General features: G+C 37.5%; 2 protein-coding genes across 2 annotated transcripts; both read left to right on the plus strand.

Moving 5' to 3' along the window:
• The first annotated feature begins 4,999 nt into the window (after nt 1-4,999).
• LOC141724718 (protein REDUCED WALL ACETYLATION 2-like) lies at nt 5,000-11,944 on the plus strand. The gene is made up of 16 exons (XM_074526953.1): nt 5,000-5,368; nt 6,252-6,343; nt 6,918-7,061; nt 7,151-7,207; nt 7,324-7,396; nt 8,296-8,454; nt 9,458-9,607; nt 9,695-9,950; nt 10,031-10,146; nt 10,285-10,371; nt 10,447-10,535; nt 10,617-10,679; nt 10,800-10,856; nt 11,084-11,180; nt 11,257-11,415; nt 11,669-11,944. The coding sequence occupies exons 1-16, from the start codon at nt 5,336-5,338 to the stop codon at nt 11,672-11,674; spliced, it is 1,638 nt and encodes a 545-aa protein (XP_074383054.1). The 5' UTR covers nt 5,000-5,335; the 3' UTR covers nt 11,675-11,944.
• Nucleotides 11,945-16,668: 4,724 nt separating this feature from the next.
• On the plus strand, nt 16,669-20,547 carry LOC141660602 (uncharacterized). The gene is made up of 3 exons (XM_074467591.1): nt 16,669-17,611; nt 17,716-17,988; nt 18,286-20,547. The coding sequence occupies exons 1-3, from the start codon at nt 16,669-16,671 to the stop codon at nt 19,221-19,223; spliced, it is 2,154 nt and encodes a 717-aa protein (XP_074323692.1). The 3' UTR covers nt 19,224-20,547.
• The last annotated feature ends 3,535 nt before the right edge of the window (nt 20,548-24,082 follow it).

Consider the following 24,082-nt stretch of genomic DNA (forward strand, 5'->3'; position numbering starts at 1 on the left):
ACTGCAAAGATTGTTACTACCTTTCTGGGTTATAGGGCTGTTGAATTCAACATAGAATCAGACAAAGCCTATTATATCAGACTTAATGAGGATATAAGAAAGGCAAAGATCAATGATTTCAGAGCTGCTATCTTTCAGATAAGTGAAGATACAGCTGAACTAAAAGAAGCCAAAAGGAGGATGTTGAATGAACTTGCATATTCTGAGAGATGTCTTTTGAAGAATTATCTCAGGACAACTCTAGATATTAAAGAGATCACATAATGAAGCCAAGTCAGGGACTGCAACTGCTAAATTTTGAAGAACATACATGCTAAAGTTGATATCAGACTTTAAGGATGGTAAAAGCTACAAGTACTGTAAGTTGTAATTTCTTAGTCAAATTCTCATGTGCATTTGTACTTAATATTTTTGACATCATCAAATATATATTGAACTTGTATATTATGCTAATTTATAAGTTGGGGGAGATTGTTAGATATATTTGAGATGCCATGTCTAATGTGTTTCATGTTTAGTTTTCAGATCTTAACAAACAGGAAATATCAGTACTTACTGAAATCAGCACTTACTAGAAGTCAGAACTTAAGGATATCAGTACTTAAAGTATCAGGAGATAATTATCAGAAGATGGATATCAGAACTTAAGTGCGGGAGGACGAACAGTTAAGGAAAGGCTGATTAAAAGGAAAGAAGATCAAGACTAAATAAAGAAGAGATATGCATGGAGAAGATTTCTATGGAAAATAGAAGACTTGGAAAAGAAGATATTTAATTGATATATTTTAGGATACAGAATCAGATTCAATATCAATTAGAGATTATCTTGTAACTGTGTAGTATATAAACACAGACATAGGGTTTACACTATAAGTGTTATCATAATCGAAGTTATTATTTATTGTAACCCTAGCAGCTCTCGTGATAAGTTGTTCATCACTGAGAAAGGACAGTTCCATATTGTAACAGAGTTTATTGTGTTGAATAAAATCTGTTTTCTGTTACTTGTGTTCTTATATTCGATTTGATTGTGATAAACACTGTATTCAACCCCCATCTACAATGTGTGTGACCTAATAAATTAGATCTGTTTGATATAATTTAAAAGCAAAGGAACAGTGTTTACTTTATAGATTAGTAAACACGGGTTTACACAACATGCAATAGAATGTGCTAAACCCTACTTTAAATTATCTCTAAAGCTTTCCATTTCTGGCTTAGTGTATCTTTGCAAATCGTGTAGGTCTGTGACTTTCCTTTGTCTAATAATCTTGGCCTTTGATCTTGCATTCTTCAAGCTGCTTTTGTAAACTTTTCAATATAACTGATTAGATCATTTGTTGATTGATAATCTCGAATATTTAACTTGTCTGCATTCTGTACTTAAGATTCATATCGAGAACTCCAGTTTTTTCTATAGAGAACTGACATCTCGATAAGTATAATGGCTTATCAAGGTCTCTTAGTTCTCTACAAGTGTTTTGACTTATCGAGGTCTCTGAGTTCTCTATTAGTGAACTTGGCTTGTCGAGGTCTCCAAATTTCTACATGTAGAAATGACTTGTCGATATCTCTGAGATCTCTATAGGAGTTTTGAGTTGTCGATATCTCTGAGATCTCTAATGAGAAAATTGACTTGTCGATATCTCCAATATTCACATCTTCATTTTGACTTGTCGATATCTCTGAGTTCTTTAATACAGAAATGACTTGTCGATATCTCTGAGATATCTATAGGCATTTTGACTTGTCGATATCTCTGAGATCTCTAATGAGAAATTTGACTTGTCAATATCTGCAATATTCACATCTTCATTTTGACTTTTCGATATCTCTGATACTTCTCTATAAGCTATTTTGGACTTCTCGATAAGCCAATCTGGAGTTTTCGAATGACTTCAATATATGACTTGATCTGTGACTTGTATATATCTTGACTTAGAATATTTTTCCTAAAACAAATTTATTCGACTCCAAGCTTTTTCACAAATTCTATGAGGCATGATCTTCTTGATCTTCTACCAGAGTTTATTCTTAGGCTTGAGACTATTTACAGAAAAATACCTCAGTCTTATCTTTCACATTTTTACAGACTTAGGTAATACAATACAAAATACAAATTTAGATTATCATACAACTAATTCTTAGGGTTGTCAATATGATTTAGTCTTGTTATAGTACAGGCATGTCTTGCATAACAGTTCTAATCTCTATTTTTCTGATACTACTTGTTACCTTTAAGACCTTTCTCAGAAACAGCTTCATCTGCATCTTGGTGAACTGCATGATGGTCTCTATATTGTTGCCAACAATGTAACCACAATTTTCTCTTCGATCTACTGTTTGTCTTAGTGTGTCAGATGAAGCCAAACTTTGGCATCTTCGACTTGGGCGTCTTCCCTCCGGTCAACTCAAACTAGTTCAACCACATTATTCATCACAAGATCACATTGAAGATTTTTTTTGTCAGATTTGTCCAAAGGCTAAACAACCTAGATGTTCTTTCCCAATTAGTAGTATTAAAAATGTTAAAGCTTTTAGATAATTCATGTAGATTTATGCGGTCCTTTATAGGATCAAAAATCACAATATCTGTGAAATAATAAAGATTAGCACGAGACATCATAGGTATATTTCTCCGGGATCTTGCACTTCTATTTAATGTTTATATCTCAAACCTATCATAGAAGATAAGGTCCAGAAATATAGATACCTTAGAGCCTATTAATGAGAAAAATGATGATGAAGTCAATGTTATACCAGTAACTACTCCAGCAGCGAGGCTCGGCTTTCTGCCTCCACGGTTGAACGATACTTCAGAAGGCCAAGTACTACCGACCAAATGAGTATTAAGAGTTGTTCGAAAATTTTGATGAACATATATTGGTACTCCAACAGCTCTTGATTTTGCAGTCCAGGTTGGAAACTATGTATTCTCGACTTCTAATTACCTGTGACCGGTGTATGCTTCAGCTACTCTCTGTGCAACTTGAGAAACTGGACATCTAGATAAGCTACATTCTTTAGAGAATTTAACAGATCTCTTTAACTGGTCAGAACATGCCTTAAAGTGCAAAGTGCAATGACAGATCATTTTGTGTCTATATCAGTTACAATACAAAAATACATTCAAAAACAAAAACAAAAAATTAATTATAATCATATTTTTTTAGAGAAAACTAAATGACAACATTATATTCACTTGCCTCTATGAACTTCTTGGATTATCCTGTAACATAAAAATTGTACTTAAAGCCTATGATAAGAAAGAGACACGTTATATATTTTGTGCAAAGGCATAAAAGGAACACTTATCAAATATGTTTTGATGCAACTTATGGTGATATCCAATTTGTGACCATAAACAATAATATAAATCATTCACACATATAAAGTACACAAAACTGATGAGGTATGTAACTGGGATGTACCACTTGTTTGGGAGACCAATTTAGTTGTCTTAGTCTTTACATAGGGTGGAGAAATTATGTTTTTTCTCACTCGATCTGAATGAATAGTGTGAAAAATGAGACAATATGGAAGACCTTTAGGCGCGGAAAAAGGAGACAATGATTCATGCATCTGATCAAAAAACAAGTTAGACACACATACTCAGAATTCATCATGATTTTGTAAACACTGTTGTAAACTTTATCAACACACCATCATCTCCTGCCAAAACAAAAATAAATATAAGTAAAAAATAAATATATAAACATATAAAATCTTCACAAATAACAATACTAATCAGAGATTAGACACGCATACACTTAATTCACCACGATCAAAAAATCATGTGCTATGTATTTAAGCATATGTTAAAAAATCATGCATCATTAATCAAAAAATAGATTAGACACACATATGCTCTAAACTTTATCAACATATCATCATCTCCTTCTAAAACCAAAATAAATATAAGTAAACAATAAGTATATGAACATATAAAATCAATATAAATAACAATACTAAAATAACGAAAAACAGAGATTGAAAGGATGAACATAATTACTAACCTGTAGAGCACGTATAACCTGCAAAAAGAGAGAGAAGAATGAGATTCAGAGATTAGAAATTTATGTAAATAAGAATTGATTCATTTATCTCATCAAAATTAGGTATGTGTTATATATATATATATATATCTATCTACTTCAAATAAAAGCAAAAAGTAAGGAAGATATTAATTAGTGATTATTTTGATGAGGAATTTGAAATTCAAAACATAACCAATAAGGAAACTAAAGATTATTATTGACATAGAGATTTAACCAGATGTGAGAAAATCATGCAAATCTTTTTAAAAATTGTCAGTTTCTTTAGATAAGATATTTAAAATTCAAAATATACCTAATTTAGTGTTAGTATGGTTAATAAATGGGTAATAAATGGGTATATAGTTTTATATGTAAACTGGGTCATGGGTAACCCATTTAAAGTGGACTATCTAAAAGTATTTACCAAAATGGATATAGAGTAGTATAATTTTTATTGGATGAGAGGGTATTTAGTGTAATTTAGCTTTTTATTTGCTAGCAAAATTTAGGAATATATTGATATTGATATTGATATTAATATATACTCCCTCTGTCCCATTCATTTCTATACACTTTCCTTTTTTGGATGTACCATTCAATTCTATACATTTCAAACTTACCAAAAATAGTAAAAATTTTATAATATAAAAATCAACCACACCCACTACTTTCTCCCACTACACTCACTTTATTCCCACCACTTTAACCAAATTTATATTTTTTTTCATTAAATTACACTTTTTCTTTCTCTCTTATCACACTATATTAACATAACTAATATTATTTTATTATGTTTTTTGTCCTCCGTGCCCAAACCATTTGTATACAAATGGCTGGGACGGAGGGAGTATATATTTAACTTCAAATGAAAAATCGATGAATCCAAAATAAGAGTTATGACATTTTGACGTCTAGGATTTAGTACTTTTTAAAACAAAACCGACACTCGAAAAACTTGATCGAAATTTAAAAAAAAAAGAGAGGATAGAAACAGAAATAAACGCGTAGATCACCGCCACTCACCCTCTCATTTCAATACATCCTCCACTCACTTTCATTTACTGCCTCCGATTTTCACTACCTGCTCCAAATCTAGGGCTTTCAAATCTCTAAAATACACACACTCATTTGTATCTATAATACACGTACGCTTACTTTCAGATCTTGTGTTGCGCTACTCAAAAGCTCGTGTCGGTTGGATGCGAAACTTAAGTACATTTCAATTGCGTTGATTATATACTTATTTATACATATTTTTGTACAATTGAGTGGTGATTTTGAGTTAGGTGTCGGTGATTATGATGATCTACGAGCCGGTTTCGCCCGGTCAGGTATTTCGATTTTTCGGAAACTTTTTCAAGTTGATTTGAGCTATGAATTGTGTTTATTGTTGTGTTTTTTGTGTTTTTAGTTAATGATTGGTTGAGTTTTAGTGAATTTTCATTTATGTAATGTGTTGTAGTTTACGGAGTTAAGTTACTGTGTGATTGAATTGTCATCAAGTGATTGTGTTGATCAGTGTGTGTATTGTTGTTTTTGCTGAATGATTGGAGGTTTTGCGGTTTTTTAAATGACATCGTTTAGTTTAAGGTGTTAGGATTTTTATGATTATGGATTGATGTCCGATTTGGATCTCGAGCTGAGTAGATGGAAGTACAGTGACTATTAAATGATTATGAAATTGAATGAGGAAATCGGTGGATTAGATGATTATGAAGTTAAATGAGGTGAACAATGAGGAGTTTCTCGGCGTGATTTCATGGCCTCGTGATTTACAAGTTTTAGAGGTAGGGATCAAGGGAGCGGTAAGTAGATTGTACTGGTTAAGTAGAGCTGGAGGCAGGTCTAGCGCAATTTATTATGCATTACATCCCCGTTAGTTCTGCTACTTTGTTTGTGGAAGTTCATCTACATCTTTTCGGGTCTAGTTTTTAAGCTATTGGCTGTGTAGTTTGGGTTCTTGAATTTTATGCTTTAGAATTATAAAGTGATTTCTAATTGGCGAAATCAAGTAGTTCGTAGTTTTCGGATTTTATAGTTTATTTCTTTAGAGTGTATGCAGTCATTAATTGATTCTTGTATGCAACTAGAGTTCCCTTTCCGACTTTCCGTCTGCATTGTTGCAATAACATTGCATTTATATTAATCTCTTTGGTACTTGGCTTGCTCTGATTTATTTGCTTATTCATATTTTTTATATTTTTCCAATTGCAGGTCTCATTTTTGCTTGGTTTTGTCCCATTATTTGCAGCATGGTTATATTCCGAATTTTTGGAGTACAAGAAAAATGTTGCACCCTCAAAAGTGTGAGTTGACAACAATACAACAACGATTATCATTCTTTTTTGTTGTCAGGACAATGATTATCATTCTTTATAAGTTTGTAACATCCCTATTATTGATGATAAAATACCTTTATTATCTTAATTATATTTACATCTACACTCAGCAACAACAGTTATTTTCCTTTATTGCTCCCACAGTCCTGCACAGTATAATATTAGAAGGCTATAATTATTGAACCAAACAATATCTGTTGGGTTGAATTAGTTATATGAAAATTCTAAGATTCCAATAATAAGTAAATACCTCTCTGAAAAAATTTATGTCACTTTAAAAAGTACAGGGTATCCTTGCAAGATTATGATGTATGAATGTAAAGTTTTTTGAAAGTTTGGTGATTTGGACCACTTAGGATATAAGTAGGTTGCTGAAAATGGAACCCAATAATTAATTTATGAAAAACAATATTCTAATTTACTATGTTCTTTTGGATATTTGAGTTCTTTGATGACCAATTCAGTATACCACAATTACTTGTATGCCTTATATCCTTCTAGATTGAAACCCAGACACATGTATCCCATTTTGTACATATAGTGGCAGGAACTCTGATATCAATTTGGTTCAATTGGGAGACGAAACAATTAAAGAAGATGATAGAGCTGTTTTATTGGAAGGAGGTGGATTACAGTCAGCCTCTCCTAGAGCTCGCAGTACATCCTCTACATCTCATATTATCAGGTCTTAAGAGAGTGTCATCATTCTTACATTATTATAAGTAGAGAATTCATGGAGTTAACTTGTCATGTAAATATCTCGTGTCATTTTAGGTTTTTTCTGATGGAGGAGTCTTTTTTGCTCGAAAATCGCTCGACCCTGAGAGCTATGTATGTACACTTATTTTCAGTATCACCCTGCCATTCTTTAGATACTCCCAGACACGCGTGCACACACACGCATATATATGCTTACTACTGTTTCTTTTCCCACATGTTATTATCAGATCAGAATTTGGCGGACTTTTGATCTATTACTACTTATGTGACCGGACAAATCTTTTTGGTGAATCAAAGAAGGTTTGTTAGCCAAACATAAAATCTCTCGAACCCCTCTCCACTCCTTGTTAAGACAGTATATTATTTTAAAAATCTGGAAAGCATTTACAGCGGAATGATCTAATGTGTTAAACATGGTAGACGTGTAGCTGCATTATGTACAGCTTCATACTTTACAGTTTAATATTTCAGAAAGTCCTAGGTACGACCCTTTCTGTGCATGTGGTTGCATTTGAAATTCATTCAGTTTAACTACACAGTAATTTGAAAATAAAACTTTATGTAAGTGTATGGAAGGATGATATTTGTAGTTTAAGATTTTTAGAGAACTTATGCTGAAAGTGTATGTTATTATTAAATGATAGAGAGGCTGCCAAATTGTTCATTAGACCAATACGGCAATACCATAGTCTGGTGGACATTTTTCAGTCTCTAAATTGGTAAGTTTGAACAGGTTTTTAAACAAGAAAGAACATAGCAGAATCGGGTGGACCTGTTTCAGTCTCCAAAATGACTAGTTATGAATAGGTGTCTAAACAAGAACATATAGATTCTCTCAGATGGCTTATCGAAAATGATGAAGTGAAATTATAACAATTTAAATTCTCAGTGGAGGTGTGCATGAGAGTATTTAGCTTTCTTTTTTCTATCATTTAAAAAAATGTATAAGAATATAAATATGGATAGATATGTATTTGAGGCCGTTTATCTTCTGTAAGTAAAATGACAGTAGTTGATTACCATCCAGTTGCTATGTTTCAGTTTAACTTAAATTACATGAGCATTACACCATTATTCATGGTGATTATCACTACAACTTTCTTACTTACATAGTATAACATGTTGGTTTTGTTGCACTTGGACATTGATTTTTCATGTCTAATGTTGCTCATGGCTTAGGTATATTCTTGTGTTTGCAGAGCTACAACCGGGATCTTTTCTTATTTCTTTACTTTCTGCTCATCATAGTTTCTGCAATCACTTCTTTCAAGCTTCATCATGATAAATCACCTATATCGGGAAAATCAATACTCTATCTGAACAGGCATCAAACCGAGGAGTGGAAAGGTTGGATGCAGGTACTTTCTTAGATAGATTTTGTGTTCATACTTTTTGTTTCTGGGTAAATTTGTATACACCTGTTACTTCAGTTGACTGTTAAACTGGTCTTCAACTTCAATTTTGTCAATTTTATTTGTTGAATCATATGTGCAGAGCTTTTGGTAGTATTTGATTTTTTAAAGTTTGTCCCTGAAGTCAATTTGGATTGATCACATATAGCTTCCTGGATTTATTTGAAAGATTAGATAGTAAATATATATAATCTCCTCTTTTCCACATTATTCAATTTGTTTACACCGTTTTGGGATTTATAATATGACAAGCTTCTTGGAATATGTCCGAACTCCTAACTCGGGGATTAATGTTAAATATGAGATTGTTACCCAGTTAGCATAGTTTCTTATCTCTTACTTTTGATGGGTAGCATATTCTTCATACTATGAACCCAGAGTGTATTTATGTGATAAAACTTCTTGAAATATTATCTGCTTCACGTGATCTTTTAGGTTTGCTTGGTAATACCAGTTACCAGGAGAACGTAGTTTTACTGTGTCAATTTTTTTTCATAATGTAAACCTTCTGCTGGTCACGATGAATGAGAAATTTAGAATATAGGGTCTTTTAAGATCATATATTGATGATTCATGGTACTCCCTTTGTCACATGTCAACTGATATTTGACTTTGACAAGCATATTAAAGTGAAGTAAATTAAAAATTTTACTTAAAATAAAATTTCAATTTTTATATGAAATAAAAGTTTATATTCTATTTTTTTATGTAAATCTCCTAACTAAAAATTTTGTACAAGTGTTAGTTTTTTACACTCATTGTGCGTGTCAAAAAGTAAAACATCAGATAAATGGGACTTCTAGATAAATGGGACTGAGGAAGTATATGAAATGTTGATTGAAATATACTGAAAATAAGGATGCATAAAGCGTACCTGCTTTGATGCATGTGCATGCGTTTGTCAACAGTCCCACACCATCACTTACATTTGTTCATCTTTGGCATGCAGGTGTTATTTTTAATGTACCACTACTTTGCTGCAACAGAATATTATAATGCTATCCGAATTTTTATTGCTGGTTATGTTTGGATGACTGGATTTGGAAACTTCTCATATTATTACATCCGTAAAGATTTTAGCCTTGCAAGGTTTGCTCAGGTACATGGTCTCTTGTAGCTATAGGCTATTTCAGATTTTCTTCCAGTTTCTCTTCATGCATAGTAATAATACGCTTCTTTGTGGCAGATGATGTGGAGGCTTAACTTTCTGGTGTTCTTTTGTTGCCTTGTGCTAAACAACAGTTACACCCTATACTACATATGCCCTATGCACACACTCTTTACCCTCATGGTCTATGGGGCACTTGGTATATACAATAAGTATAACGAAAATGGAACTGTTATTGCTGCAAAATTCATAGCTTGCCTGCTGGTTGTTATATTAATATGGGAAGTACCTGGAGTTTTTGATGTGGTCTGGAGCCCATTTACCTTCCTTCTTGGTAAGTCAATTTTGATGGCACTAATTTCATTAAGGTGAGCGAATACATAACTAAACTTAATAATTGTTATTATATCACAGGATACACTGATCCTGCCAAACCCAACCTTCCCGTCATGCATGAGTGGCATTTTCGCTCTGGCCTCGATCGCTACATATGGATTGTTGGAATGCTGTATGCATATTATCATCCTACAGTAAGTTGAATAACTGCACTGTTATTTTTTGGAGTTGGTTGATATCCACGCACTTGTGTTTAGATGTCTTTCTTGTAGTTACATCTTTTCTGGTTTGTTTTTTCAATTTGATTTATTTGTTAGTAATCGTTATCATAGGTCGAAAAGTGGATGGAAAAGCTAGAGGAAATGGAAACAAAGCGTAGGATAATAATCAAAACAGTTGTTGTGACAATCTCCCTGACGGTACCGACCTTTCTTTTGACATATCTTTATTTCTTGTATTTTTTTACTTTACTGATAAGAGATCTATTGTTTCAGATAGGATATCTGTGGTTCGAGAATATATACAAGCTCCCTAAGGTCACTTACAACAAGTATCATCCATATACTTCATGGATTCCTATAACGTATGTATCTCTCTTTTCCTGTTCATGTGGTCTACAAGTTACTCAATAGTCATTAATTTATTGGAATTTTAAACTGGTCAGTGTCTACATCATCTTGAGAAACTTCACGCAAAACTTGCGAGGATATAGCTTGACCCTCTTCGCGTAAGTGTCCTTTAATTTTATTTTCCCCTTAAACTTTGTTTAGGAGATCATTTTACAGTTCAGCACGAGTTAAATTACACGGTAGTAGCCTAACCACGATATTGTTTGGTTGACCACTAGATGGCTTGGGAAGGTCACTCTGGAAACCTACATATCACAGTTTCACATATGGTTAAGGTATGTCTGAATATATTATTATTTTAATAATTCTCATATTTGAGTTTACTGGATCTTGGATGTAGCCGGTATTTGAAAAAAATGATGTTCTACTTCTGTTAGATCCATATTATATCCATGCAAGTATTGAATTGATGGAATTTATTATTTTCTTAATTTGGCAACACAAAGTGCAACAGATTATGTCTCAGTACATTGATTTTTAATGACGCTTTTATCTTCAACAGATCCAGTGTGCCAGATGGTCAGCCTAAATTGCTACTTTCTCTGATTCCGGACTACCCTATGTTGAATTTCATGCTCACCACTTCCATATACATTGCGGTTAGTGTCATTGTTCTCTTTTACATGTTAGGTAAATCGTATACAGCTAATTATTATTATGCTTTTTTAAATGCAGATTTCATACAGGCTCTTTGAATTAACGAACACACTAAAAATAGCATTTGTACCAAGTAAAGATGATAAGCGCCTGGCTTATAATGCAATCACAGCAGTAGCGATACTGACTGTACTGTACACTCTCTCTTTTGTGTTTCTAAAGCTACCACTGATGTTGGTAAGGTTTCTTCCTAGATAGGTTTTCTATATAATTTTTTTAAGTAAACCTTTCTTACTCTCTTGGGAATTATACGTTAAATGAACAGAGATGCTTTAAGCATGATTTGTTGCATCAGTCCTTTGTTGCAAGTAATGATGGTTACAGAATTTTATGCCACCAATCCTACTTTCTTATCCTTTATTCTCCTTCCAAATTACAGAATTTAAATTCCCATAAGTTTTTAGTTAATGACTTGACTTTGTATTCACAGTTATGAGACTTGGAAGCATAGTAAGAGGCCTCCCTTCTCACAAAGACACTGTGATACATAAAGATGGGGTCTTCTGAACGTGCATTGTAGACAGAGATTGTTGTTTTTTTTGTAAAGCCAATGTCTTTCCGTTCTTTTTTTGAAAAGAAAAAGATAATGAGAGTCGATAGTTGTACGAAAACAGTTGTTTCTGTTAGCATTGTATAATATAGATTTCATCATTTTAAGCAAGTTACAGGCCAATACAGCAATTAGATAAGTATGTTATTCTTTTAATTTTTTGGGGGCGAATAATATTTAGAGTTTGTAAGTTGTATCATAAAAGGAAATGAAAGGAGTTGAAGTTGATCATTTTGTAATGTTATTCAAACAATATAAGCAGAACATTGAACACTACAGTTTTCCTTAGCCAACCAAATCACGTTGGTCTATTTTGCACGATCAAAAGGATGAAAGCTAGTACAACGATGTAGTACAATGTTGCAACTGTAAATTGATTGAATTGATTAATTCCAAATATAGATCGTGTCGTAAGCAGCAAGCCAAGGGAGTAGATGGGGCTAAAAAAATATGAATAGAGAGATTGAGGGTCTGTTTGACAAATTTTATAAGTCAACTTATTGATTTATAAGTCCGTAAGAGGTTATTGACGAATGTTTGTTGATCAAACTTATAAGTTGAATTTACAACTTATAAGCTGATAAGAATATTAGTAACGACATACTTTTTTTCAACGTATTTTTTATTTTTTATTTTTTTTATCAATTTTAGTTTTTAAATATATTTTTTAAAATGTTAATCAAACTTAAAATATATAAATTAAGATAATCATATTTAAAAATTATTTATTTTAGTTCATTTAAATAAAAAAATTCTGACTTATAAGTTAAATTATCCAAACACTTATATAACTTATAAGTATTTATTAACTTATCACTTATCAGCTACTTATTCTGAGAGATCCTGTCAAACTGTAAAACTGTATTGATCAAATATTAGTGTGTACAGGTATATTTACCATTTACATGTCAATTTTTATAAAATAATTTTTCACTCCCAACATTTAATTTCAAACTGGGGAATAAGAATACTACGAGATTCAAGTTAAAAATTTGACTAAATAGTTCAAGTGTGACCTCGAGTTTATACTAAGTAGTGACAAAATTGTGAAATTTTTGGCGGTTAATTAAAAAGTAACTTATTCATTTATAAACCGTAAGTACTTATCGACTAATATTTGTCGACCCAACTTATAAATTGAATTTATAATTTATAAGCTGATAAATTGAATGTTGGTAACGACGTACTTTTTCTCAACTTATTTTGATTTTTTCACTTTTTTATTAATTTTAATTTAAAATATATTTTTTAAAATATTTATCTAATTTTAAATCCACGAACTAAGTTAATTATATTTAAACATTATTTATTATAAATTATTTAAATTAAAAAATTCCGACTTTTAAGTAAAATTATTCAAATATTTATATAACTTATAGATATCTATACTTATAAGTCACTTATTCATTTTAAATCGTAAGTTACTTATTTTAAGATTTTCCAAACGGGCACTAATAAGTTCAACTGAGTACATGAGTACACACATCGAACATTTTCGAGCAACTCACTCGTTTACAATTAAGTAACAATCTCTACCGAAAGAACCAAAAATATTAAACCTGATTTATAATTATGATATACCAAATAAAGAGGAAAATGAATTAGTATATGTAAGGCACGTAGCATAAGGCCCGTAGGTGCCAAAAAATCCAGAGAATTTAGTATCTACTTGACAGTTGAACTCGATCTCAAGTATTCCGATCCATATCTTCTCTCATAAAAACCACTTATTCCATTAATGAACTGGAATGGATAATCAAGTGTGATCTGCAACATAATAAGGTAATTGATCCAACAAAAAATTATATATCAATCACGTGAATAAAAATACTTACAAAGTTTGAAATGCCTGAAAGAACAACGTCCTTCAGAAGATAGACCAGACAATCTGGAAGTTTCCGGTGTGTTTTTTGTTGTCAACGTAGAGGAAATCAAACGATTTTTAGAGGCAGCAATGTAAATTTCTACAACTTTAGACTTGGCCTTTGTCATCCCAAACCCTTCATGAAGCTTCTTCTGGTGGCCCAATTTTATACATTTTCTTTATGCGTTTTGCACTTGGACACAGAATTCAAAGGAGCGATTCAGATTATGATATGCTGCTGTTCTAGTGCTAATTTAAATTAGGCTGCCACTTTACTCTCAAAAACTCGACTTTTCCTGCACAAAAACCTGAAATAACAAAGCTATTTTTTTTTACCTTTACACCCAACCGCGGATACAATCGGCCTGTAAAATAAATTACATACTGTAAATAAGTAAATGATTTGTTTCCTCGCTATTTATCATACAGGATTTCAAAAATTTTAAAGCTAAAAAGGAAATCATAAACATTTCAAACTATCCAAACTGCACCAAAATCACTTCACAATTGACCATATTATATAAAAACTGTTGTTAGTCCAAAAACACCAATCACATAAACTCACATTGGAGAAACTGCATCTCAATTATCTATATTCCGGATACCATCTATATAAATGCTGAAAACACCTCAGTTATTTACATGTCGCAGACTACCTATAGACATGCCCGAATATGTAAAACCTCCAAGGATGAATGTTGACGGAGGAATTTGGTATCAACAAAGATTGAGGTTTCTCGCCGGAATTAAGATCTGTGACGGTGGTTCTTTGCCGGAAACTTAAGCGGTGTATGGTTGATTGTGGTTGTTTTAGGCTGAGATTGATCAGAGTAAGTGGTGGCTCTCTTATCAGCTCTCAACTTCTTACCCTCTCAATGTGCCTACGTACCCTTTATATAGGGATCAAGCCTGACGTAGTTCTCGTAGAACAAGAAGTCTAACGCGTTGAGACTTCTTACTCCTAAGCCCAGTAGAAGCCCATCCGATATCCATCTTCTGCTAGCTTTAGGAATGTCCAACTATGAGGCCCAACCGCAAAGGCCCAAGGCTCGTCCGTAATCGTAGGACTTCACGGATAGTGCATCTCCCTGCGCAAGGATAACACTCCGCTACAGCTATCTCCCTTGATTTACGAACGCAGGTATAGCCGCGGTTCACCCCAAGTGCCAGACGCGTCCCTGTCCCCCGAATGAGGATAACCCACCAGATAGCAGGACAGGTGATCCCAAGCTCTTGGGTGCAAAGTGCAGGATGACTCCAAAGTTCTCCAACGAGGACACCCGTTGAATACAAGAACAGAGCTCCCAAAGCACACACCAAAGTAAACCCCACATCCCCAACGAGGACACCCGTTGAATACAGGAGGAGGCCTTCAATCATCAGGCATACCCCTGGAGGCCTTCAAGCTTTTCACGGACATCCCCCTCCTTGACCATCTCAAGGAGGGAATTCTTCATAGAGTACCTGCAACAAACACATTAGTAAAAATAATCCTCCATCGCTCCTTTCCATGCAAGCTTTGTCTTGAACTCAACATCAAATGTACACAGATCAAACTCAGGACGCGTCCTTTCTAATTGGGCGCGTCCTAACTCCCACAGATCAAAACCTGTTTCCTCATCAATCGTTCTTTATAGCAATCAAAATCACAGGACACGTCCTAGAGCTTTGGGCGCGTCCTTAACCTCATCAAACTTGCAACATCCCCTCTAAACCATCATACACAGCATTTCGCCTCCTATGACATGTCCTCGCTAACTTAGACGCGCCCTAGAGCGCCCATCACCATAAGATTCCATCTGCCAAGCATTTTCATAAACATTGGCGCGTCCATAAATTCTGGGCGCGTCCTCCCTTGACCATGCACTCTTCTCGCTTTGTAACTTATTTCTTCCAAAGTAGGCGCGTCCTAAGGTACTGGACGCGTCCTCTCTTCCACAATGCAATATCGGGTTTGACTGTCTGTAAGCCGCATTTGACCCGAATCAATCTCAATGCCAAATTTTGGGCATAACAACTACCCCCCAACTTCCATTTGCAGTTAAAAACAAAATTGGAAGTTTTATCCTTAAATCCCAGTACCAAAAGTTGGCTCAAAACAATCGGACGCGTCGTAGCCTAAAGACGCGTCCTGCCCTTACTTTCTGCATGCGGGGTACAGCTGTCGTCCATAGGATCATCCTTCTATAAATACTCTAATCTCCATCATACCACCACCATCATCTCTCTCTCTCACACACAACCGCCATTGCCGCATCGTTAAACAGGAGCTTCGAGGGCCACATTCCGGTGATCTGTTCAACCATTCCCCTACTTTTTTAGCTCAACTCATTCCTCAACTCAAAAGGTACACAAATTTCCTCTCATTTCTTTATTTGACTGAATACATTAATCTTAATGAGCAAGAAACTATTCGTATACTCCATGCTCATATAAACTGTTCTTCATGTCTGCTTGTATGTATATATGTATGTATAGGTAAATATAACATGTTTAGCTTCCCTGATCTCCCAACAACATATTTCTAGAATTTCGTCATATTTTCCCCAAACTGCCAACAGTCGATTAACATTCCGCTATCATAATCATGTAGGACGCGTCTTCCCGTTAGGACGCGTCCTGTATTTTCTGATTTAAGACAAGTTCAAGTTATCCCAAACAAGGGTAATATAGGGCCAAAGGTTTATTAGGACGCGTCATTGTAGCACACCCCCCTGCGGTGGATTTTCAGGACGCGCCCTCCCAATATCCTTCTTCCATCTTTCCTTTTCTTTTCTTTTTTTTATTTTTAAAAAAAAATGGACGCGTCCTCAAATTTTTATTCATTCTTTTGCAGCTGGAGGACGCGTCTTCTTCTTCACCATTTCACCCGTTTAAAGCACTCAACAAGCGTATTGGAACCTATTCCCCACACCTGATCTCCTTTAACCCCGACTTTCCCAACATCCACAGGACGAATTCCTTCCTTAGAGCAGAAAGACGCGTCTTCCGTTCTCTCAAATCAAAAAACTCAATAATGTCTGATTCTAGCTCTGACTCCATGGACCATGTTCCCATAATTTCAAGAATGGAAAAGAAGGGAGTCAAAAGGCAAAGAACTCCAATTCTCCATTCAAGGGCTGCCATCGAAGATTGGACGGACGACGAAATTATCCCTACTACAAGCCAAAAACCTCAAAGAATGGCTATTTCTGATATAGACGCGTCAAACACGCAGGACGCGTCATCTTCCCAGGGCGCGGCTCCTTCCGAAGACTTGTCCCCACACAGTGTAAGCGAATTCGAAAGAAGGATTCCTGATCCTGAGACATATCCCATATCTCCTCAAAAATCTGATCCTCCCCTAAAGCATTGGGAACCTTCAGATGTGGAAATAGATTGTGACTGGGCGAGGCTCGGTACCCTTACTGAAGCAGAGAAGAATGCCAGAAGGAAAAGAGAGGGTAAGCTGGCATGCGTAGCTCTTGACTCAACTGCAACCGACTGGGAAATTCAATGGCACATGAAGTACTATGACATGGAGGGCATCTGGGCGCGCCCTCTTCGAACCATGAGGCCGCATATTTTTAACGTCGGGAATCAAAGGATCCCCCGAATGGTGCTTACTCCAAAGCTGATTTCCCTAGGCGTGGGCGCGCCCTTACATCCATTCATTAAGAGAATTCTGAAATGGTACGACGTGGCTCCAGTCCAACTATCACCAAATTCATATAAACTAGCCTGGGCTCTGTACATTATGTACCATAATTTGAGGTTGGGCGCGCCCTCAATGAAAGAGTTCAGCTTCTTTTACAGCATCAGGAAATCAATTCCCGGGTACCATTTTCTGGTAGTCAACAAATGGTTGAACAACAAAGGATTTAATGAAGGCAAAATTAGCCACGAGAGAGACTGGAAGGAACCATTTTTCTACATTTATGACGTCAAAAGGACGCGCGTTCGCTTCAATTTGGAACCAAGTGAGTTCAATGCTCTGGACGCGTCCTCACTTTCAAGACGCGCCTTCCCTTTTATAATCCTTTTCTTTATTTTCCTTGTTGTAACCTATCATTCCTTTTTTTAGACAAAAGGACCCAGAAAGAGCTTACGGGAAAGAAGAAGAAGAGAGCAGAGAAGGTTTTGCAGTATGCCGAAAAACATTTCAACCTCAGAGACATGATTACCGAAGAGAATTTGAAGAAAATAGGAGCTTTGTCCCCACGAGTGGGTTCTCTCTGCAAATTTCGAGATTTCCACAATGGGAAACCCATCCTCACCGCTTCTGAAAAATCCAAAGGGCTCCAAGCCACAGAAATTATTCAGCCAGACGTCAACAAGAAAGTGGATTTAGAGCAAGGTAAGAAATCATTATATATAAGACGCGTCACGACTTTAGGACGCGTCATATTTAGCTTGACCTATAAACGTTACTATATATGCATTATCACTTTGGACGCGCCCTACCCCCCGGGCGTGTCTCATTATCACAGAAAACGTCTTAGGCAAGACGCGTCATTCTCACACCCATTTATACATCTTTGCATTCATCCATATCTGTCCTGCATGTAGATTTTATATCACGTTATGGGCGCGTCCTTCTTTCAGGACGCGTCTTTTTGCACATAACTAATTCCTTTTTATGTTTATACCGCAGATATGGCTTCACTCCCCAAAGGATTCGCAATTGGGGCTTCTAAAAAACTAAGGGCAAGGAAACAGGCTCCTACAAAAGTTGATCCACAGGCAAAAACCCCACCTCCTGCAGCAACTCCTTCTCCTCCTCCAAAGATAACTGAGGCTCCCGTGTTTGACATTCCTGAGAAGGAAGAGGACGCGCCTTCTAAACGCCAAAAGATCATTCCTGACGATCAATCCTTTGTTCTCAGATACCTGGGCGCGTCCTCTGTTGGGGATTTTTCAGAGGAGGAAGTCAGAGGCTGGACTTTCAGAACGGAGCAACAAACAGAACAAGCCATGGTGAAGGCTGCTGCTGAGCTTCACCTTCATGCCAGACAGAGTGCCAACATGGCGGCAAGGCTCAGGGCGCGTCTTGCAGTTACTGATACTGCAAAGTGCCAGGCCGAAGACAAAGTCAAATCTCTGGAAAAACACATTGCCCTGCTTACACAAGAAAAAGATACTGAAATCAGGCGCCTGGAGGGAGAGAGGACGCGTCTAGAAACAGAAAAAGCTGTTTTGGAAGGCAATGTCTCTGCAATGGAAAGACAAATGGACAACGTCATCACCTTGAACTCCACCATGCAGCTGGAGCTCGACATCCTGAATGATGATAGGCTGCATGGGTGGACAGAAGAGAAAAAGCTCGTTTACCAGCACGGCTTCCAGGCTGGGTTTGAGGAATGGTGCTCTGGGTTTATTGCCAACGACCCAGAGTATACATTCTCCAAGTTTGATGCAGATACCCAGATATGGGTAAATGATTTCAGGGTAAGGGCCGCAGACTCCATCAAAAACAAGAGGATTTTCCTAGGCTTAGAGGAGGAGGACGCGTCCCCTGAGCCTGCTCCACTCCAAACTCAACCTCCCCCTGCAAATGACCAGGACAAGCCCCAAGACGCGCCTGCTGCCTAGGACGCGTCGTATGTTTTTCATGTACTTTTTCTAAACTATCCTTAAAGGCGCAGGCCCTTTGAAGCCTTGCAAATTGTAAAGACTATTTTTGAACTTCATCCACTTGCACTCTCTTCTTTTCTGATCATTTACATGGGCACGCCTCATATTTAGGGCGCGTCTCCTTTGATTAACTTGTTATTATTTTTACTCCCGTCAAGCAAATATCCATTATGGGCGCGTCCTCTCTAGTCGGACGCGTCTTTGTTTGTCTTGGAAAGTATACGAGCACGACATTATACTGTACTTGTGTGTTTAACCAAGACACAAAGCACGACGGGGCGCGTCCTAACTGTTTGATGCCTTAATGTTTTCTCAGAAATATTTCATCTCAGGGAGGACGCGTCCTTGGTAGGGACTTGCTTTTGCTTTTAAATCATGAGCATCAACCAATACTACTTGGGCGCGTCCTTGGAAATAGTACACTGCCTAGTTACATTTTTACTCAAGTTCTATTGATCCTTTTAGCAGCCACTACTTCAGTTAACATCCTCATAGAACTATCACTCAAGACGCGCCTCACCTTTGATCCAAAATACATCATCCTTCCCGCAGGACGCGTCTTTGACAAACACTTTTTCTTTTTTACTTATGTTGTCAATATCATAGTAACATTCAGTCCAAAGGAGCATCAACCAAGATAACTTGGGCGCGTCCTTGAAAATAGTACATTTTTCTTGTGTTTCATTTATATAAAACCCTAGATTAAGGCGCGTCCTACGTTTAGGACGCGTCATGAGACCAAGCAGATTGAGCAAATATGTTAGATTTTTGAAAATTTCAAAACTTTATTTATAATGCGCTCTGATGTCAAAAGTGCACCAGTCCCACGGCTACTATGCTCTGTGGGGAAATTATTTCTGAACAATGACCCTTCAACTAGTCCCAGAGTAAGTAGTACATGCACCACCCCCCTAGGCTAGGAGGAATTTATTTAATTCTAGCCTATAAACTGAGCATAAATCAAAATGATAAAAGAAATACGCAAGGGGCCAAAGCCACGCCTTACTGGTAATACTTTCGGAGATGTTCCGCATTCCAAGCTCGCGGAATTAGCTTCCCGTCCATGTCTTCAAGGTGATAAGTCCCCTTCCACAGGATAGACTTTATTCTGTACGGTCCTTCCCAATTAGCTCCAAACACTCCATGTTGGGGGTTCTTTGTATTTGGCATCACTTTCCTAAGTACCAAATCCCCCACCTTCAGCAACTGTCCTTTTACCTTCTTGTTATAATACCTTGCGACGCGCTGCTGATATGCTGCTAGCCTTAGCTGAGAATTTTCCCTCGTCTCCTCTAAAAGATCTAAATGAAGCCTTTGATTAACCTCAGCATCTTCTTTCCCGTAATAATCCCTGCGAAGTGATCCCGATCCAACTTCCACGGGGACCATAGCTTCGTAACCGTAAGTCAGCATAAACGGCGTTTCTCCCGTAGTAGATCGCGGTGTAGTGTTGTATGACCACATCACCTTCGGGAGTTCTTCAGGCCAATTCCCTTTACGTTCCTCCAGCTTGGTTTTGAGAGTATGTTTTATTATTTTGTTAACAGCCTCTGTTTGTCCATTGCTTTGAGGATGATAGACCGCCGCAAATTCCTTCTTGATTTTCAACTCCTCACATAACTGTCGCAACTCCTTGCTATCAAATTGTTTTCCATTGTCGGAGACCAGCTTGTAAGGGATTCCAAACCTGCATACAATTGAGTTGAAAACAAAATCTCTGATTTTCTTTGCGGTGATAGTAGCCAGTGGCATAGCTTCCGCCCATTTAGTAAAGTAATCGACCGCAACCACTGCATATTTGACGTCTCCTTTAGCTTTCGGCAATTCTCCGATAAGATCGATTCCCCACATGGCGAACGGCCATGGGCTTGCCATAGGCGTCAAGAGTGTAGCCGGCATAGACGAGTAGTTTGCAAAGCGCTGGCAGCGATCACATGCCTTGACGAAATTTGTAGCATCTTCTCTCATTGTGGGCCAATAATACCCTTGGCGCAACACTTTCATTGCCAACGAGCTACCCCCCGAGTGATTGCCACAGATTCCTTCATGCACCTCTCTTAGGATGTAATTTCCTTCTCCTTCTTCAACACACCTGAGTAGAGGTTGGTTGAACCCTCTCTTGTATAGGACTTCATCGTATATCACATATCTTGCGGCTTGATAACGGAGTCGACGAGCCATAAACTTATCTTCGGGGAGTGTTCCCTTGCGAATGTAAGCTAGAATGGGCGTCATCCATGTTTCTTTGGGAGCTTCATCCACTTGCATAGTTTCTATCTCTGGGATACTAGGAACCTCCTGGATTTCAAGAGGGATGGATCCTAACAACACAGCCTCTTGTTGTGACCCCATTTTTGCCAAAGCATCCGCATTACTGTTTTTCTCCCGCGGAACGCATTCCAATCTAACTTCTTTGAACATTCCAATCAGGCGCTGTACACATCTCAAGTATAATTCTGTTCGCGGGCCTCGCGCTTGAAATCCCCCATTCACCTGATTCACTACCAACTCTGAGTCACTTCTTGCAATTAAGTTTCGCACCCCCATTTCCAGAGCGATTTTCAGGCCATTAATCAGCGCCTCATACTCCGCATCATTATTAGTTGCATAAAACTTGAAATGAATTGCACTCATCAGGTGGTGGCCTTCCGGAGATACAAGTACTATGCCCGCACCTGCTCCTCCATTGTTAACCGCCCCATCCACATGCAAGATCCACCAAGGATGCGGAAACTCCTCCAAAGACTCCTCGGCATGAGGTGGATATAGCATCACCAAAGCTTTATCATCAATTTCAGAATCAAATTCCAGCAAGAAATCGGCTAAGGCTTGCCCTTTTATCGCTGTTCGAGGCACATATTCCAAATCAAACTGTCCCAGCTCCACAGCCCATTTCAGCATTCTGCCTGATGACTCTGGTTTGTGCAGGACCTGCCGCAGCGGGTATGCTGTACGAACTTCAACTCTATGGGCTTGAAAATACGGCCGCAATTTTCTTGACGCAAGAATCAGGGCGTAAACCAGTTTCTCCATACTTGTGTAGCGAGTTTCCGCATCGTGTAACCGCTTGCTCACGTAGTACACTGGTGATTGTTGCCCGTCTTCCTCTCTTACCAGAACCGCACTGATCGAATATTCAGACACTGCGAGGTACAGTATTAGATTTTCCCCCTCCAATGGCTTTGACAACATGGGAGGATGTCCCAGTTGCTCCTTGATTCTTTTGAAAGCCTCTTCACATTCTGACGTCCATATAAAGTCTTTCCCAGCTAATTTAATCGCCTTGAAAAACTCCTTGCATCTATCAGACGACTTGGAAACAAATCGATTTAACGCGGCGATTCTCCCAGTCAAACTCTGCACCTGTTTTACATTGGTAGGTGACTTCATATCCAACAATGCCTTGATCTTCGCGGGGTTGGCCTCAATTCCCCTGTGGTTGACAATGAACCCGAGAAACTTTCCCGATTCCACGCCGAACACACATTTTTGCGGATTTAATTTCATACGAAACCTCCTCAAGATATTAAACATCTCCGTCAGGTGCTTGATATGGTCAGTTGTCACCTTAGATTTCACCAGCATATCGTCTACATACACTTCCATGGTTCTCCCGATTTGGTCTTTGAACATCATGTTTACCAGCCGCTGGTAGGTCGCGCCAGCGTTAATCAAGCCAAACGGCATTCCTATGTAACAGTATAACCCCCTGTCTGTAATAAAGGATGTATGTTCTTGATCGGGGCCATACATCGGAATTTGATTGTATCCGGAGTATGCATCCATAAAACTCAACAACGCATGCCCTGCCGTCGCGTCAACCAACTGATCAATTCTTGGCAGCGGGAAGCTATCCTTTGGACATGCCTTATTGAGATCCGTGAAATCCACACATGTCCTCCACTTCCCATTCGGTTTCTTCACCAGTACTGGATTTGCAAGCCATTCGGGGTAGAACGATCCTTTGATCAACCCCACTTCCAACAACCGGTCTACTTCTTCTTTTAATGCTATCGCCCTTTCTCCACTTACTGGGCGGCGTTTCTGGCGTATGCCCTTGCAATTCGGGAGGATATTCAAACGGTGACACATTACTTCCGGGTCGATCCCTATCATATCTGAATGACTCCATGCGAAAACATCGAGGTTTGCAATTAGAAAGCGGGTAAGACCTCCTCTCATCTCCTCATCCAACTGAGATCCCACTTTCAAAACCCTGCTTGGGTCATTTTTATCAACTGGAATAGATATTGTGTCTTCGGCCGGTCCCGTTTTTTCAATAGGCATAGGGATCCTGGGATCCAAATCGAAATCAAAGTCTCGGGGGTCTTCAATTTCCACTTTTTCACCTGAGGGCGCGTCCTCGTTTGGAGGAGCATCAACCTCAACTTCATTCAAGGGCGCATCCTTCTTTTGAGGAGCATCAACCTTGCAGTTATCGCCGAGACCTTGCAAAATCTCACTTCTCCCTTCCAACTTTTCCCCGTTAACCTCTTTCTGCGTGATTCCCTCTGTATTACTCACCATCACTTCTTCTACACTACGGATTTTCGAAACACGTCCCTGCGTCACAAAAAGGTTCCTAGAGGTATTGGTTTCTTCCTTTCCGGGGTTCTCAAGAAAATAGTGGGCATGGACCTCTCCACTCGGTTTTGTATGAATATCTTCTATATCTTCAAATGGGAGACCTTTCCCTTCATACCTTCTTCTGCGAAATTCCTTGACAGCCTTGTGATAGCAGTCACGTGACTCATACTGTGACCCTCTCAGGCTGCCAACTCCGTTTGGCGTCGGGAATTTTATCATCAAGTGGTGTA

This window comes from Apium graveolens, chromosome 5 (assembly GCF_009905375.1).
Source record: "Apium graveolens cultivar Ventura chromosome 5, ASM990537v1, whole genome shotgun sequence".
NCBI classification, from domain to species: domain Eukaryota; kingdom Viridiplantae; phylum Streptophyta; class Magnoliopsida; order Apiales; family Apiaceae; genus Apium; species Apium graveolens.

What these genes read in the sequence shown, in the direction of transcription:
- LOC141724718 (XM_074526953.1), top strand. Translation starts at nt 5,336, where the DNA reads ATGATGATCTACGAGCCGGTTTCGCCCGGTCAG. An exon ending in CGCTCGACCCTGAGAGCTAT is followed by an intron (nt 7,208 to 7,323) that starts GTATGTACACTT and finishes TGTTATTATCAG; the next exon opens with ATCAGAATTTGGCGGACTTT. An exon ending in GCCTTGCAAGGTTTGCTCAG is followed by an intron (nt 9,608 to 9,694) that starts GTACATGGTCTC and finishes TCTTTGTGGCAG; the next exon opens with ATGATGTGGAGGCTTAACTT.
- LOC141660602 (XM_074467591.1), top strand. Translation starts at nt 16,669, where the DNA reads ATGTCTGATTCTAGCTCTGACTCCATGGACCATGTTCCCATAATTTCA. An exon ending in TCGCTTCAATTTGGAACCAA is followed by an intron (nt 17,612 to 17,715) that starts GTGAGTTCAATG and finishes TCCTTTTTTTAG; the next exon opens with ACAAAAGGACCCAGAAAGAG. An exon ending in GAAAGTGGATTTAGAGCAAG is followed by an intron (nt 17,989 to 18,285) that starts GTAAGAAATCAT and finishes TTTATACCGCAG; the next exon opens with ATATGGCTTCACTCCCCAAA.